This window comes from Symsagittifera roscoffensis, chromosome 4, assembly GCF_963678635.1.
Source record: "Symsagittifera roscoffensis chromosome 4, txSymRosc1.1, whole genome shotgun sequence".
Lineage (NCBI taxonomy): Eukaryota > Metazoa > Xenacoelomorpha > Acoela > Convolutidae > Symsagittifera > Symsagittifera roscoffensis.
The window spans coordinates 47989451-48001555 of NC_087065.1; the positions used below are offsets into that span (position 1 = coordinate 47989451).

The window sequence follows — 12105 nt, forward strand, 5'->3', positions numbered from 1 at the left end:
TCCGGCAAAATTTCTTACATCCAAAGAAGGACAAAAAAAGAAGCTCACCATTGTCATAGTAGTTTTTTGCTTTTCTACAAAAGCTGTTCATTTGGAATTGGTCAACTCGCTGAACATGCCTAAAATCTATAAGGAGGATCATAGCGCACTTCTTATGTCCGAAAAATATTTTCTCGGATAACGGGACTAATTTCATCGGCTCCTTGATACTTCATCAAATTCAAGAAGCTAGGTCAGAAGCGACATGGCCAAGAATGCTTGACACGATAATTGGACGAAAATAACTGCTAGAGCTCCCAACTTCGGAGGGTTATTGGATTATTGGAGGCAGCAGTAAAATCATTGAGACTGCTACACAAGAAAATAATTGAAAAATCAATAAGTCTGTGCTACGACGAGCTATATACCATCGTATGCTAAACTGAAGGAATCATGAACTTTAGGTCATTTACAGTCATTTTTGATGATCCTCGAGACATTTAACAATTTTTGTAATCTCAATTTAAGCACTCCCAATTTATGTAATCTGAAATTGACAAAGGGATGTTAACGGTGTGCAATTTTTAATCTCTTAATTATTTAGTGATATAAAATGACAATCATTTGACTTCACGTTCACAGTTTACTTAAATGGTTGTTTTCTTGTAAATTTACCGTGAAAATATATATCCAAACTGCCAGAACAAATCGAATGCGCATTTGGACCAGTCAGTCTGTCTCCCATCAAATTTAGCCATCGCGAAGATACAACTGTGATGAGGTGCAATTTTCTCAAAAGCTTCGTTACAATTTGAAACGTTAAAAATTAGTTTGTTATAAGTCTGAAACGTTTTTGGTAATCAGTTGATATGATCATTCAGAGGGGATTGATGGAACTATTAGTTTGCCTTGCTACGGATATTGGCTCTTTCTGAGTTTTCAGGTTCTTGCGAGTTTTGCGAAATCTTTAAAGTGTATCACTGCTGTAGGGGGCAATGAAGGATTTGAAGTGAATGGGTTGTAAATTCGTTCTGATCGCAACTTAAAAAAAAACACATTTTGCTGCATAACTCAAATAATATTTTTTGGCTCATTTTTATTAATTTAGTAGCACATAAATTTTGGAAAAGTGGGATTCATTATTATTTATCGAAACTGTTTAGAAAACTGATCCAGATGAAACAAATTTTCCTGCAGAATCTTTTACATTTTTGGACAAGAGTAGCGAGACCTCTAGAAACGAGGAACAAGAGCAAACAAGCGATTCCCCAACAACAATCAAATCATCTAGAGTCGTCAAAGCCTCGCAAAAACTGAAGGAAGCTACAGAATCTGACCTAATATTTACCCAAGCCATTGGCGGCAGGATTTCTTCCAAAATTCCAAAATCTATCAGTGCTATTTTAAATGGAAATATAGATAATTTGAATAGTTCAAATGAGTCAGATAAGGAGCATAAAGTTTCTCGCGCTTCTTTATCGAAGCAAGACGAAGAACTTCTGAAAAGCGGTGACGCGATTGATCTGGTTACTCCAATTTCTAGTGGAAGTACAGCTGTTGACAACATTGAAGTTGTCATGAAAATAGAACCAAATTTGGAACTGTCACCTCGACAAACACGCCCAAAGTTCAAAAGGGTTAAAGCTATTAAATCGCTAGCGGATACCACTACTAAGGAACCTCAAATTAACGAAAGTTTTGAAGGCCAAGAATCAAATTTTAATGCAAAATTAGATCTCTCCGAGAATATAATCACTTCAACGTCCAATGAACTCCTGCTAACAGAAAAGAAGGATGAGGAAGTAGAAACTAACAATGATAGAGAAAATGAAACCATAGTTAGTAGTTCTAATATTACCGAAGATTCAAGATTGGCACTCACTGAAATTAAGGTGGAACCTACGACAAGCCCGCCCATGGTAACAGTTGATACTGTAAGAGTCAGAAAGGAAATCCAGCAAGAGTTGGCTAGATTAGCTATAAAAGAATCGGACTTCCTGAAAACAGTTTTGAGGAGCAATGATAAAGCCACATTAGAAGATCTACTGGGAAATCCGATAGATTTTAGCGCATGCTCTGAAGAGGCGAAGAGACACTATGTTGAAATTGGAATGTGGCTTACTAAAGAGGATTCCAGAAAACTTTCCTTTTTCAAGGCAAAGCAAAAAAGTGCACGGGCACCAAATTATAGCCAACGAATGACATCAAGAAAAGCTTTACAAAAGTACAAAAACGCTCAAACCAGGATAAATGTCGAGAAAAGTGAACCAAAGACAAAGTGGACAAAAGATGCTAACATTGTAAGCGATGATCTTGACAGTGTTAAACTTGAAGCTGAGAGCTACTCAGAAATTGAAGGGTCGAAGCGAATGACACGAGCTAGACTGTTTGGATCTCCCGCGAAAGCTGCCGAGGAGCGTAAAAGTCTCGACATAAACGAATTATATAAGGAGCAAAAGAAATCAGAGCCTACCAAAAGGCCAAATAAAAGCCTCACAATGACTAGTGCGTCCGCTTTGATCGGAGAAAAACTTGCGAAGAGTATGAAAAGAAAAGTTAAAGGCGATAAAGTTTCTTCAAAACAGATCTCTTCTCACGCAAAAAATGAAATCTATGATAAAAACCAGAATAAAGTCACGGGCAGTGGTTCGGAAAAAGTTGAAATTAATGACAATTTTGAAAAAGTGGGATCCGAACCAAGTATAAGCGAAATTATTGCAAAAGATACTGTATTGAAATCCCAGAGTCTAGATTGTTTTCTCTCGACATCGCCCATTTTCAGTTCCGGGGACTCACAAGCAAGTTGCGACGGCCAGGAAACGGACCGAGATATATCAGGGGCGAACAAAAATATGATTTGTAGAACCAAGCATGTTAGTCGAAATGATGCTCTTTTTGTTGCTCCTGAAGATTTAAGAATACCAAAGTTGAGATTGAGTGCGATTGAAGACAAATCGAAGCTTGTCATTGATAGAAGTTTGCCTCCCGATGAAAACGAGGAGTTTACTCCTGGAAATAAATCGGTTCCAATTTCTCAGCCCGAAGTTCAAACTGTGCTTATGACTAATGAAGCTCCTCTCGTTCATGACGATGAATCGAATAAAAAGCGAAAAAGAAGCTCAAAAACTCCAACGGAAACCGAAAAACCAGCAAAATGCGCACCTGTTGAACAAGCTACTGAAAATAAATCACATGCCGAGAGTTGGATTCCTGTTAATCATTCTTATGTGACAGAAAACATAACAGCAAAAGAATCAGTAGACCTGCGTTTGGCAGAAGATGAAATGACTCGATGGATTTCAAGGATAACTATAGGAGGTATCGGAAACATGGTTGATAGCTTGGGAATTTCGGAGTTGGAGCTGCGATTTGTGAAATCGGACATGGCTTTGAAATCTCTTGCTGAACCTTGTGGTCTTTGTGATTGCTGTGCTATGGACCTTCAGTGCAACGAGTGCGCTCAATGTGTAAATGGGCCGAATGAAAAGCTACCCAAGTGTCCTTTCAAAATGTGTCTTCTGCATGTTGTTATAAGATACCTCAGAGGGTTAGTAAACGATTTTATGATATTTTATCAAGTAACTAGGAACCTCGTTTTTTTTTAAGAAAAAAGTCAAGAATTTGATAATGCTCATTTTATTTTTGGTGGTTTGAATTGATCACGTGGTTTGTCTTTTGGGTTTCTTTTATGTGCAATTCAAGTTCATGTGTTAAAAAAAAGGCAAATTACGCTCTCCAATTACGAAAGCAGAATTGGAGAGAAAAAACGTGGACGGTTTTGAAAGTAGATTTAATTTATGATTCAGGTTCTCAATTCAGGTTTTCAAATAGGAATAATTTAATTGTAAAAATGTTAACCAATAATTGTTCTTGAAATTTAAACGTGTAATATATAATTGTTTCTGTTGGCAATTTAATACCTTTTGTTCGAATTTTTTTTTTAAATATAGACTAACAGCCCTAACTCTAGGCCTGCCACAATCTGACGTAAATTGCTTTTAATAGTGGCGCGATGTGAAGGCTGTTGATGAAGAAAGAGCTTCGCTCAACAAGATAGTTTAGTCAAGAGTAAAGGGATCTTTAAAAAGCACAATGGACGATCTTTAGACAGGCGAGCAGCCTAACCCTTTGATTGAGGGTCTGCGATTTACATTATAGAAATTGTAGCAGCTGAAGGAGATTTAAAAACGGAAAACCGATCTTAAGTGCTAGTTTGTTTTTAGCGATGCATCTACCAAATCCAATCTCAGGGAGTTGTCAAATCTGTGGATATCCAACAGAAAAGCCGAACTATTGGTTCATAATATCTTGTTCCTCAGAAAGTGCATCACTTCAATGGCCGATGCAATGCCTCCCACGCCTCCCATAACAATACCGAAATCAGTGAAGTCAAAAACAGCAGTTGAGGAAAATAATGTGAAAGATGTGCCAAAAACTCGGGCCAAAACAACAAGCTCGAAAGCGAAGACTCAATCATCAACTGGCAATATTTTTGCCCTTCTTGGCCAAAAGTTGGCTAGCTCGCGTAAGCGACCGAATCCCAGTACAAACAGCAATATAGAAAGAAGCAATACCAAAATAAGTAGTAAGCGTGCAGTTGAACCCGAAACATCTTGGAAAATTTCCGAACCTCAGCCAGCGCAAGAAGTTGGAAAAACCTTAATATCAGGAAAAACCAATGAAATGTCACCTGCCTCAAAGGTTATTGTTTTGGAGAACAAAGAACCTGCGGTTTTCGAATCAATTAAGCCTCTTTTTCTCTCACTTAACGATTTTGATTGCATGTCGGAATTGTCTTCTGTTTCTTCTGAGACGGAATGGATAGCTGTCGAGTTTGCTGAAGAAGAAGTTGGCGCAACTGATATTGTTGGAAATAAAATTAACCGAGTATTTATCCCTGATCGAGTGAAAGGTAGGTTTATTTACTATTTGAAAAACTTCAAGAAAATGATATGACGGTTTGAATTGGATTTAGGGGATGCCCTTTCGTCAAAACATTTCAACTCAAGATATTCTAATTTTGAAGGTGAGCGGGACGCAAAAGATCAAATTGTTTACCCACTTACGGCACGCTTTTACGATTGCGATTACAAACGTTATTCAATAAAAAAAAAACGATTTTTTTCAGGCTATGAATTTATGTCAATGAATCACTGGATACCTTAATTATAATAAATTCAAATTCAGCGTCTGATTTTGCTCATTTCAGGAAGAGGTTAATTCGATTTCTAGGAATGTATTTGTAAAGCGAGGGTTCAATCAGGTTAGGCGCTTTTCTTTTTACATTTTGTAACTTTTGAAAAAAAAATTTTGTGTACGATTATAGGACATTTCTTAAGTATTTGTTAAGTGTTAATGAACATAGTGAAGGCGCTGATTGAGGTCGTTCTCATTTTTACACTAGCGAAGAGTGTCATATTACGGTATCCACTTTTTTCCAACCTAGGTCGCAAACAAAGGTGCTCATTACTTGGCATTTTCTATATCTAGTAAAATTTAGCTTTATAGCATTATAGTTTTGTATTGTGGCTAGTTCCTGTTGAACAAAACACGGGTATTATAAATGTATGGGATTTAGGTTTTAATTATTAGTTTTTTAGACGTTTCTGAAAGTTTTTGCGCTTTTCGAAAATATAATTTTTCTCGAGACCACGGATTTTCAAAAAGTGGTACCAAGGGTTATACCGGCTACTCACCTGTGTGCATGGATATTGCGCTGGTCTCTTATTCTCTTTTTACTTCACCGGACGTTCTATAGCTTTCGGAAAGTTTTCAATGGGTGAAATTTTACTCATTTTTGGATTATTTGTCATTTTCTCGTAAACAAATGTAAAAAACCTTGAGAGATTAAAAGTTCAACTAAACAAGTTCAGCATCTTCTATGCATATGCTACTACGCCTGGTTTTTTGGATTTTTTTTCTCAAAAATTAACATGCCAAATCCTGAGGCGAAGGATTTAATGGAAAGAACAGATTTGGTGAATCTTCGTTGCACAATTGGAGTCGCGCGAAATTTTCGAGGAAAAAAATTTTGCTTTAAAAAGGTACAATTTTTGAAAGTTTGCTTCTTTGGAACTTTTCGACTTTTCTCAAAAACTACCCCACCGAATGTGAGATAAAAGGCTTATCCGAAAACATTGAAGAGGAGTTTGCTCTGTGCATAAGCAGAAACTGCGTAAGCTCTATTTTTTCTAGAAAATTTAAGTCTAATTAGAAACTTCTGTGCCGAATTTAAGAGTAAGGGTTCACTTGAAGGAACGCCAGCTAGGAAATTTGTTTTCATAGCTGCTACACCCTAATTTTAATAGAAAAGCAATGTTGGACTTGCGAATTTTTTTTTGCTTGGAACTTTTTTTTTCAAAAGCTCTGCCAAATCTGACATTAAGGGTTCTATCCAAAAACATTTTAATGTAATCGAAGAAGAATCTGTGAGGGTATCGCCTGCTCAAACAAGTTGTTCCAACTTGGCAAGGAATCAGTTATAAATATTTGACTTTCTTCATTTTTCCAAAAACGGCCGTGCCAATTCTAAAAAAAAGATATTCATTAAAGGGATGTATAATCTCCCCTGCACTAGCATATTCTCCATGCTTTTGATAGGAATCAGCTATGGGCTTCGTAAATGTGCAATTTCTGACATTTTGAACATAACGCATTACCTTTCGCATCAAAATTTTTTTTAAAAAAATGTTATTCAACAGGTACCTCGAGCTTTAGCTGATTTCCTTATGTTTACCCTTGCGATAAGTAAGGGTATTGCAACCGGGTACTAGCTTTGGTCTCAGAATGGTCAATATAGCAATGGTAAATTTCAAGAAATTCTCAATTTAGGTACCTTATTTAGGTAGTTAAGTTGATAATTGGAGTACGTTTGGGGGCAGTAATTTTTTGAAAAAATAATGATTTTTTTCGGATTTGTGGTTTTGGTGACCATTTTGGTCACATAATGGCAAATTTAGGAATGATAAATTTCAAGACATGCCTCATTTCTTGAAAGTTCACAAAAGTACCTCAACTAGGTAGTTAAGTTAGTAGATGGAGTACGTTTGGGGCGGTAATTATTTTTTCATAAAAAATTTATTTAAAAAAATGTTGATTTTTTTTGGTTTTGTGGCTTTCGGCCAAGTTTCCGTCCGTTTATTTTCCGTTTTTTTAAATAGCATTTTTTATTATCTGGTACTAATTTTTATCAACTTAATTTGTAAAGCATGGATTTTATTTTGATTGTAAATTTTTTCTACTTTAATTGAAAGCTCTGTAATTTGTCATTTTACCACGTCTGATTTGGAATAACTTGGTTTTTTTTGGAATTTTTTTTGCCTAAATGGTTTCGGCAGATTATTCATTGGCTTAGTCAATTTATATTTTCTAATTTTAACGGCAAAAAATTTCTCTTCGACAAAATCAGGTATTATGAAAATGTTTGGGATTGGATTTTTACTTTCTATTTTTTGACACTTTCGAATTTTTTTTCTCAAATTTTAAAATGATATAAAAAAACGTCACAATTTGGAAACTAAAAGCATTTAAGCAGATGCATTTGGACGCAAAATTTGCAACTCTTGAGAGTACTCTCACTGCACCCATCTAAAAGGTCAGGAATTTCAAATTTTGAGAAAATTTTTAAATTTAAGTTGCGAAAAAAATGAAAAACCATTGAAACGTCTTTTCTCAAAAAAAACAAAGACTGGAGAAGTCATATGTGGCGGCGCGATTCGCAACCTCCTCGAGTCATCCGACAGCCCCTAACTAAAGGGTTGGAAATTTTAAAACTTGAGAAAAAAATTTTAAATTTAAGTTTTAGAAAGTTTTTTTTTTGAAAAAATTGCAAAAAGTGTCTTATCTCGAACAATTCAAAGAATTGAGCAGTCAAATTTGGAGGCAAGATTCGCAACCACTTAAATATTCTGACAGGCCACCATTATAAGGAAAGGGCTTCAAATTTCAATTAAAATTTGAAAAAAAAATTATATTTAACTGTGCTGAAAATTGCTTGAAAAAATCACAAAAGACGTCATATCTCCAAAAGTAAAAAGATTTGAATAGTCTTATTTGTAGGCGAGATTTACCACCCCCGAGAGGTCTCTGACAGCTTCCAACTTAAGGATTTCAACAAAAAGTTTAATTCAGTAGAAAACTACTTAACCGAAATTCAAAAAAGCGTATCAGTGAAAAGAGCGCCTACTCCCGTGTGCCTACATAATCCCCTTGTCTTTACCCTACTGTCTACAGCCTTCAAAAAATTCTTGTGGGAATGTTTGACCCATATTTTTAGATTTTTTTTCGTTTTATCCAGAACTGCTCTCTCAAACTGAGCATTTGGGTTCAATGGATAGAACGCGTTATGGGAAGCGCACCTGCATAGCCGCGGCGCCTGAAGTTTTCTTGTTCAAAAAGTTATGGACCCCGGAAAAGTCGACAATTTGGTTTTCGACCATCTTTTGAAACTTTGACTTTTTCCGAAAACGAAACTCTTGTTGTTGCGTTCGATCAAAACAGCAGATTGTGTGAATTTCTTCTGCTCAAGTAACTACGCCCAAATAATTTTACAGAAAGGTATGATTTGCAGAACAGTCAAATTTTGATTGTTTGACCATTTTTTGGACTTTTTTTTCGAAAACTACTCTGTCAGTTTTCATTTTCATTCGAGAATTTCGGTTTATATTGTATGTAATAGTGTATGTTTAAGCGGCCCCGACCTTCACATTGCAGAAAATTAAGTGATAGATTTCGGAAAGTCAAATTTTTGAACTTTTGACCGTTTTTTTTTTAGAATTTTTTTATTTTCATAGAAACTATCCTATCAAATTTGAGATGTGCTCAATTGAAAGAACCGTTTGCGAGACATTTTCCGACAAAAGCGTCGACTCCTTATTTTTCTCATAGGAAAGTTATATGTATTTGGAAAGATAGCAATTTCTTAACAATTTTCACTCTTCTCTTTTATTTTACTGGAAAAGCTACTAAGGTTTCGGGCAAAATCCAATTTTTTGAAGTTATCCATTTCATTCAGCATAAGTAAAATAAATTTAGGAAAAAAAGGACCTTTTTTACCTTTTGTTTCACCTTTTGACCCGTTTCTCACTACTTTTTGCCTGTTTCTCGCTTGATTGCGAAATGCAGCTTCGCCCCTGTGTTTTGTTTTTGTTTTCTGAATTTTTTGTAAAGTGGAAAAGCTCAAGTTTTGTTGTGAAAGCTCAATGCAAGTAAGGCAAATAACGCTTTCGAATAACGAGTTAATGGGCGCAAAAAAGGCGAATGACTTCTAGTTTCAAAAATGGTTTGTTATTTTGAATTCCCAGTGGAATAAAAATTATCTTTTCATTTAGTTTCACACTTGAGAATGAAGTCTTGAAATCAAACTAGTCGCCCTTTTACTACTTTGAATACATGAGTCTAAAATCTTATTTCATTTTTAGGCACTATGAAATCGTGTGCCAATGGAACTCCCGGACATGGCAACAGGAACCCAAGAATGACATTAAGGTCATCAACCGATTCGGCCCTTCAACTGGCCTTTCCGGGGTATGATTCCGCATCTTCCCCTGGCAGGTCGTCTGGCGAAGGAAGTCCTCCTGATTCACCAGACGAGAAGTACTGGAGCTTTGCAGCTGCAGCGGCGTCTATAAATTACGAAAAGAGTGACCTGAAAGTGTCAGTTGAGATTCCTGACTACCATTACAATGATAGAATGTACCTTCACAAACATGGATTGCCAATCATTGGTAAGCATATATATAATTTTTGATCCAAATAACACCTGGTAGAAACGTTAGTGAATGCAACAAATTTTCACGTATTGTTTCGACCACTTCACGTCGTGGTAAGGAACAAGGGTGCTTGAATTTAAATAAACGTACAATTTTTTTAAAATTAGTTCACGCCAAAGGCAATCTTTTGCGGTATGACTTTTGATGTTTTAAAAGTCACGAACGTAGTAAATGCTCTTTTATAGACCTTGGTGATTTTTTTGTTTGTTTTTTTTATTTCAGGAAAAATCTTGAAATTTTTTGACGCTATAACTCGATTTTTCGGGGCTTGTCCTAAAATTTCTTTTTAAGCTAACTTTATTATAAGTGTAAAAGTTACAAAAAAACGTGATCAACTTCAGTTTCGAAAGTGGACTTTGTTTTTAGATTTCCTATGGAATAAAAAATTTTCTATTGATCCAGTTTTCTCTATTTGGGTTTTTTAAATCAAAAATGTCTGAGATTAAGTTTTAATTGAAATTCAAAGAGCTTTAAAGCCAACTACCTTCTTCTTTGCAATTCGGATAAAAACAAGTTAGTAAGTTTTTTTTCTGGTTTCTTGATGTGTTTAAAAAGTGCAGTTTGGCCTCTATTTTTACTCGAAATTTCATTTCAGGAACAGCCCAGTTGCCAGTGGCTTCGGTCTGTCTGATATGCTCCAGTGGGGGTCAAGAACCTCTTCTATATTGCTCAATTTGCTGCGACCCTTTCCACGTATTCTGCATAGACAGAAAATATCGACCGGTGTCCCATGACAAGGCGTGGAACTGGGTGTGCAGAAGCTGTTTCTCGTGTAGGGTCTGCGGCCAGGGAACCCAGCTGGTCGAATGTTTCGTATGTCAGACACATTACCACCTGTCTTGTTTATCACAGAAGGAAGGTGACCGCAGAATAGTCTCCTCAAACTGGAAATGCCCACAGTATGTTTGAATTAACTTGGCAACTAGCTGGATTGTCTCCATGAATCATTCGGCTTGCAAAAAGTAGACTGTATTGAGCAAGCGGCAAGCTATTCACAAAATGACTTTTGAACAATTTGAGTCAATCCACATCGTGATTTCTAAAGTTTTCTCCAAGCAAGCTAATAATTCCAAGCAAAAACATAGGCAAGCTAGAAGAGTTTTTCTAGGCAAGCCATCAAGCAATAAAACTTAAAATTATTTCGAGTTCTCTCATAGTGCGAATTGGTTGGCGAAACATTCAAGCGATTAAACTTTGAAATATTTCTTTCAATGAGCGAATTTATTTGAGAAAGTTATTCTAAGCAAGCTATTCAGGTCATGAAACATTGCAAATTACTTGCATTTCATGTTATTTCATAAAGTGAATCAGTTAGCGGAAAGTTTAACTTGATCGAGGCAAGTTGCTCAAGCGATGAAACTTGGAAAATTTCAATTATTTCATAGAGTGAATCGGTTTGCAAAAAGTTCAAGTTTTCCTGAGCAAGCTATCAAAGCGATGAAACTTCTGATATATAGAAAATGTTTTCATAGCTTGGATTGCTTAGCAAAAAATTCAGTTATTCAAGCGAGTTATTGAAGCAATGAAGCTTCGAAATCTAGAACATTCTTGGCCTTCTCTTTAACGCGGACTTCAAGAATTTTCTTAAACATCGCGCTCGACGAAAATAAAACGTAGCGGCTGTCTATGCAGAGTCAATAGCGCACTCCCGCTTTCATTTAATATTTGAGATGAGTTTGGGGAATCATTGAAAGTTTAAAGAATGTCCGTTGCTTTCTTACTTTCGAAATTTATTCTTAACTACTATATCGGAACATAAAGACGAAACGAAGCGTAAAAGTTAGATTTGTTCTGTCCTAATTTATTTAGATGCCTGAGATGTGAGTCGTGTTACGGCTTTCCGGAAACCCAAATTGAAATGAACGGTGTCTCACACAATCTCTGTAAGTCCTGTTACAAGAAAATCCAGCAGGGTCAGTACTGTCACCTTTGTCTTCAAGTATTCGCAACCCCTCTTTTTTCGTTGATTGAAAACCAGCCGGGCAGTTCGACGACAGATGATGAAACAGAATCGAGGACGACGGTGTCGAGTAGTGATTTTGATGAACCGAGTGGTCTGATTGACGATTGTGGCGTGCTGCAAGATCAGTTGGATCCGAACTTTGAATACATCAAGTGCAACAGCTGCTATAAGTAAGTTCATTGTCAATAAGTGCGCCTCGATGATAGGTTTGTGAAAAAAAAAACAGCTTCAAACTGGGATTTTTCTAGCTAGTCGCGGGTCCATAGTTTTTTTATGAAGTACGTCTGTGTTGATTCGATAGAAAATCTAGATGCCTTAGCGTGCTATCAAGTGTCCTTGAACGCAGTGAAGTGAATTATATAGGTAGAGATTTTTTCGATTTCAGATAAAAAG

The 12105-nt window shown here is 36.2% G+C and overlaps 2 protein-coding genes across 2 annotated transcripts in view; one reads left to right on the forward strand and one right to left on the reverse strand.

Moving 5' to 3' along the window:
- The window catches only part of LOC134843703 (serine/threonine-protein kinase N2-like), a 234593-nt gene that overhangs the window by 211808 nt on the left and 10680 nt on the right, over window positions 1-12105 (reverse strand). The gene's annotated exons all lie outside the window — the stretch shown is intronic.
- The window catches only part of LOC134844916 (uncharacterized), a 50899-nt gene that overhangs the window by 11643 nt on the left and 27151 nt on the right, over window positions 1-12105 (forward strand). The window contains exons 3-7 of the mRNA XM_063861742.1: window positions 1143-3526; window positions 4203-4891; window positions 9399-9704; window positions 10345-10648; window positions 11559-11882. Of these exons, the coding sequence (XP_063717812.1) occupies window positions 1143-3526; window positions 4203-4891; window positions 9399-9704; window positions 10345-10648; window positions 11559-11882 (4007 nt within the window). The remainder of the gene's footprint in view (window positions 1-1142; window positions 3527-4202; window positions 4892-9398; window positions 9705-10344; window positions 10649-11558; window positions 11883-12105) is intronic.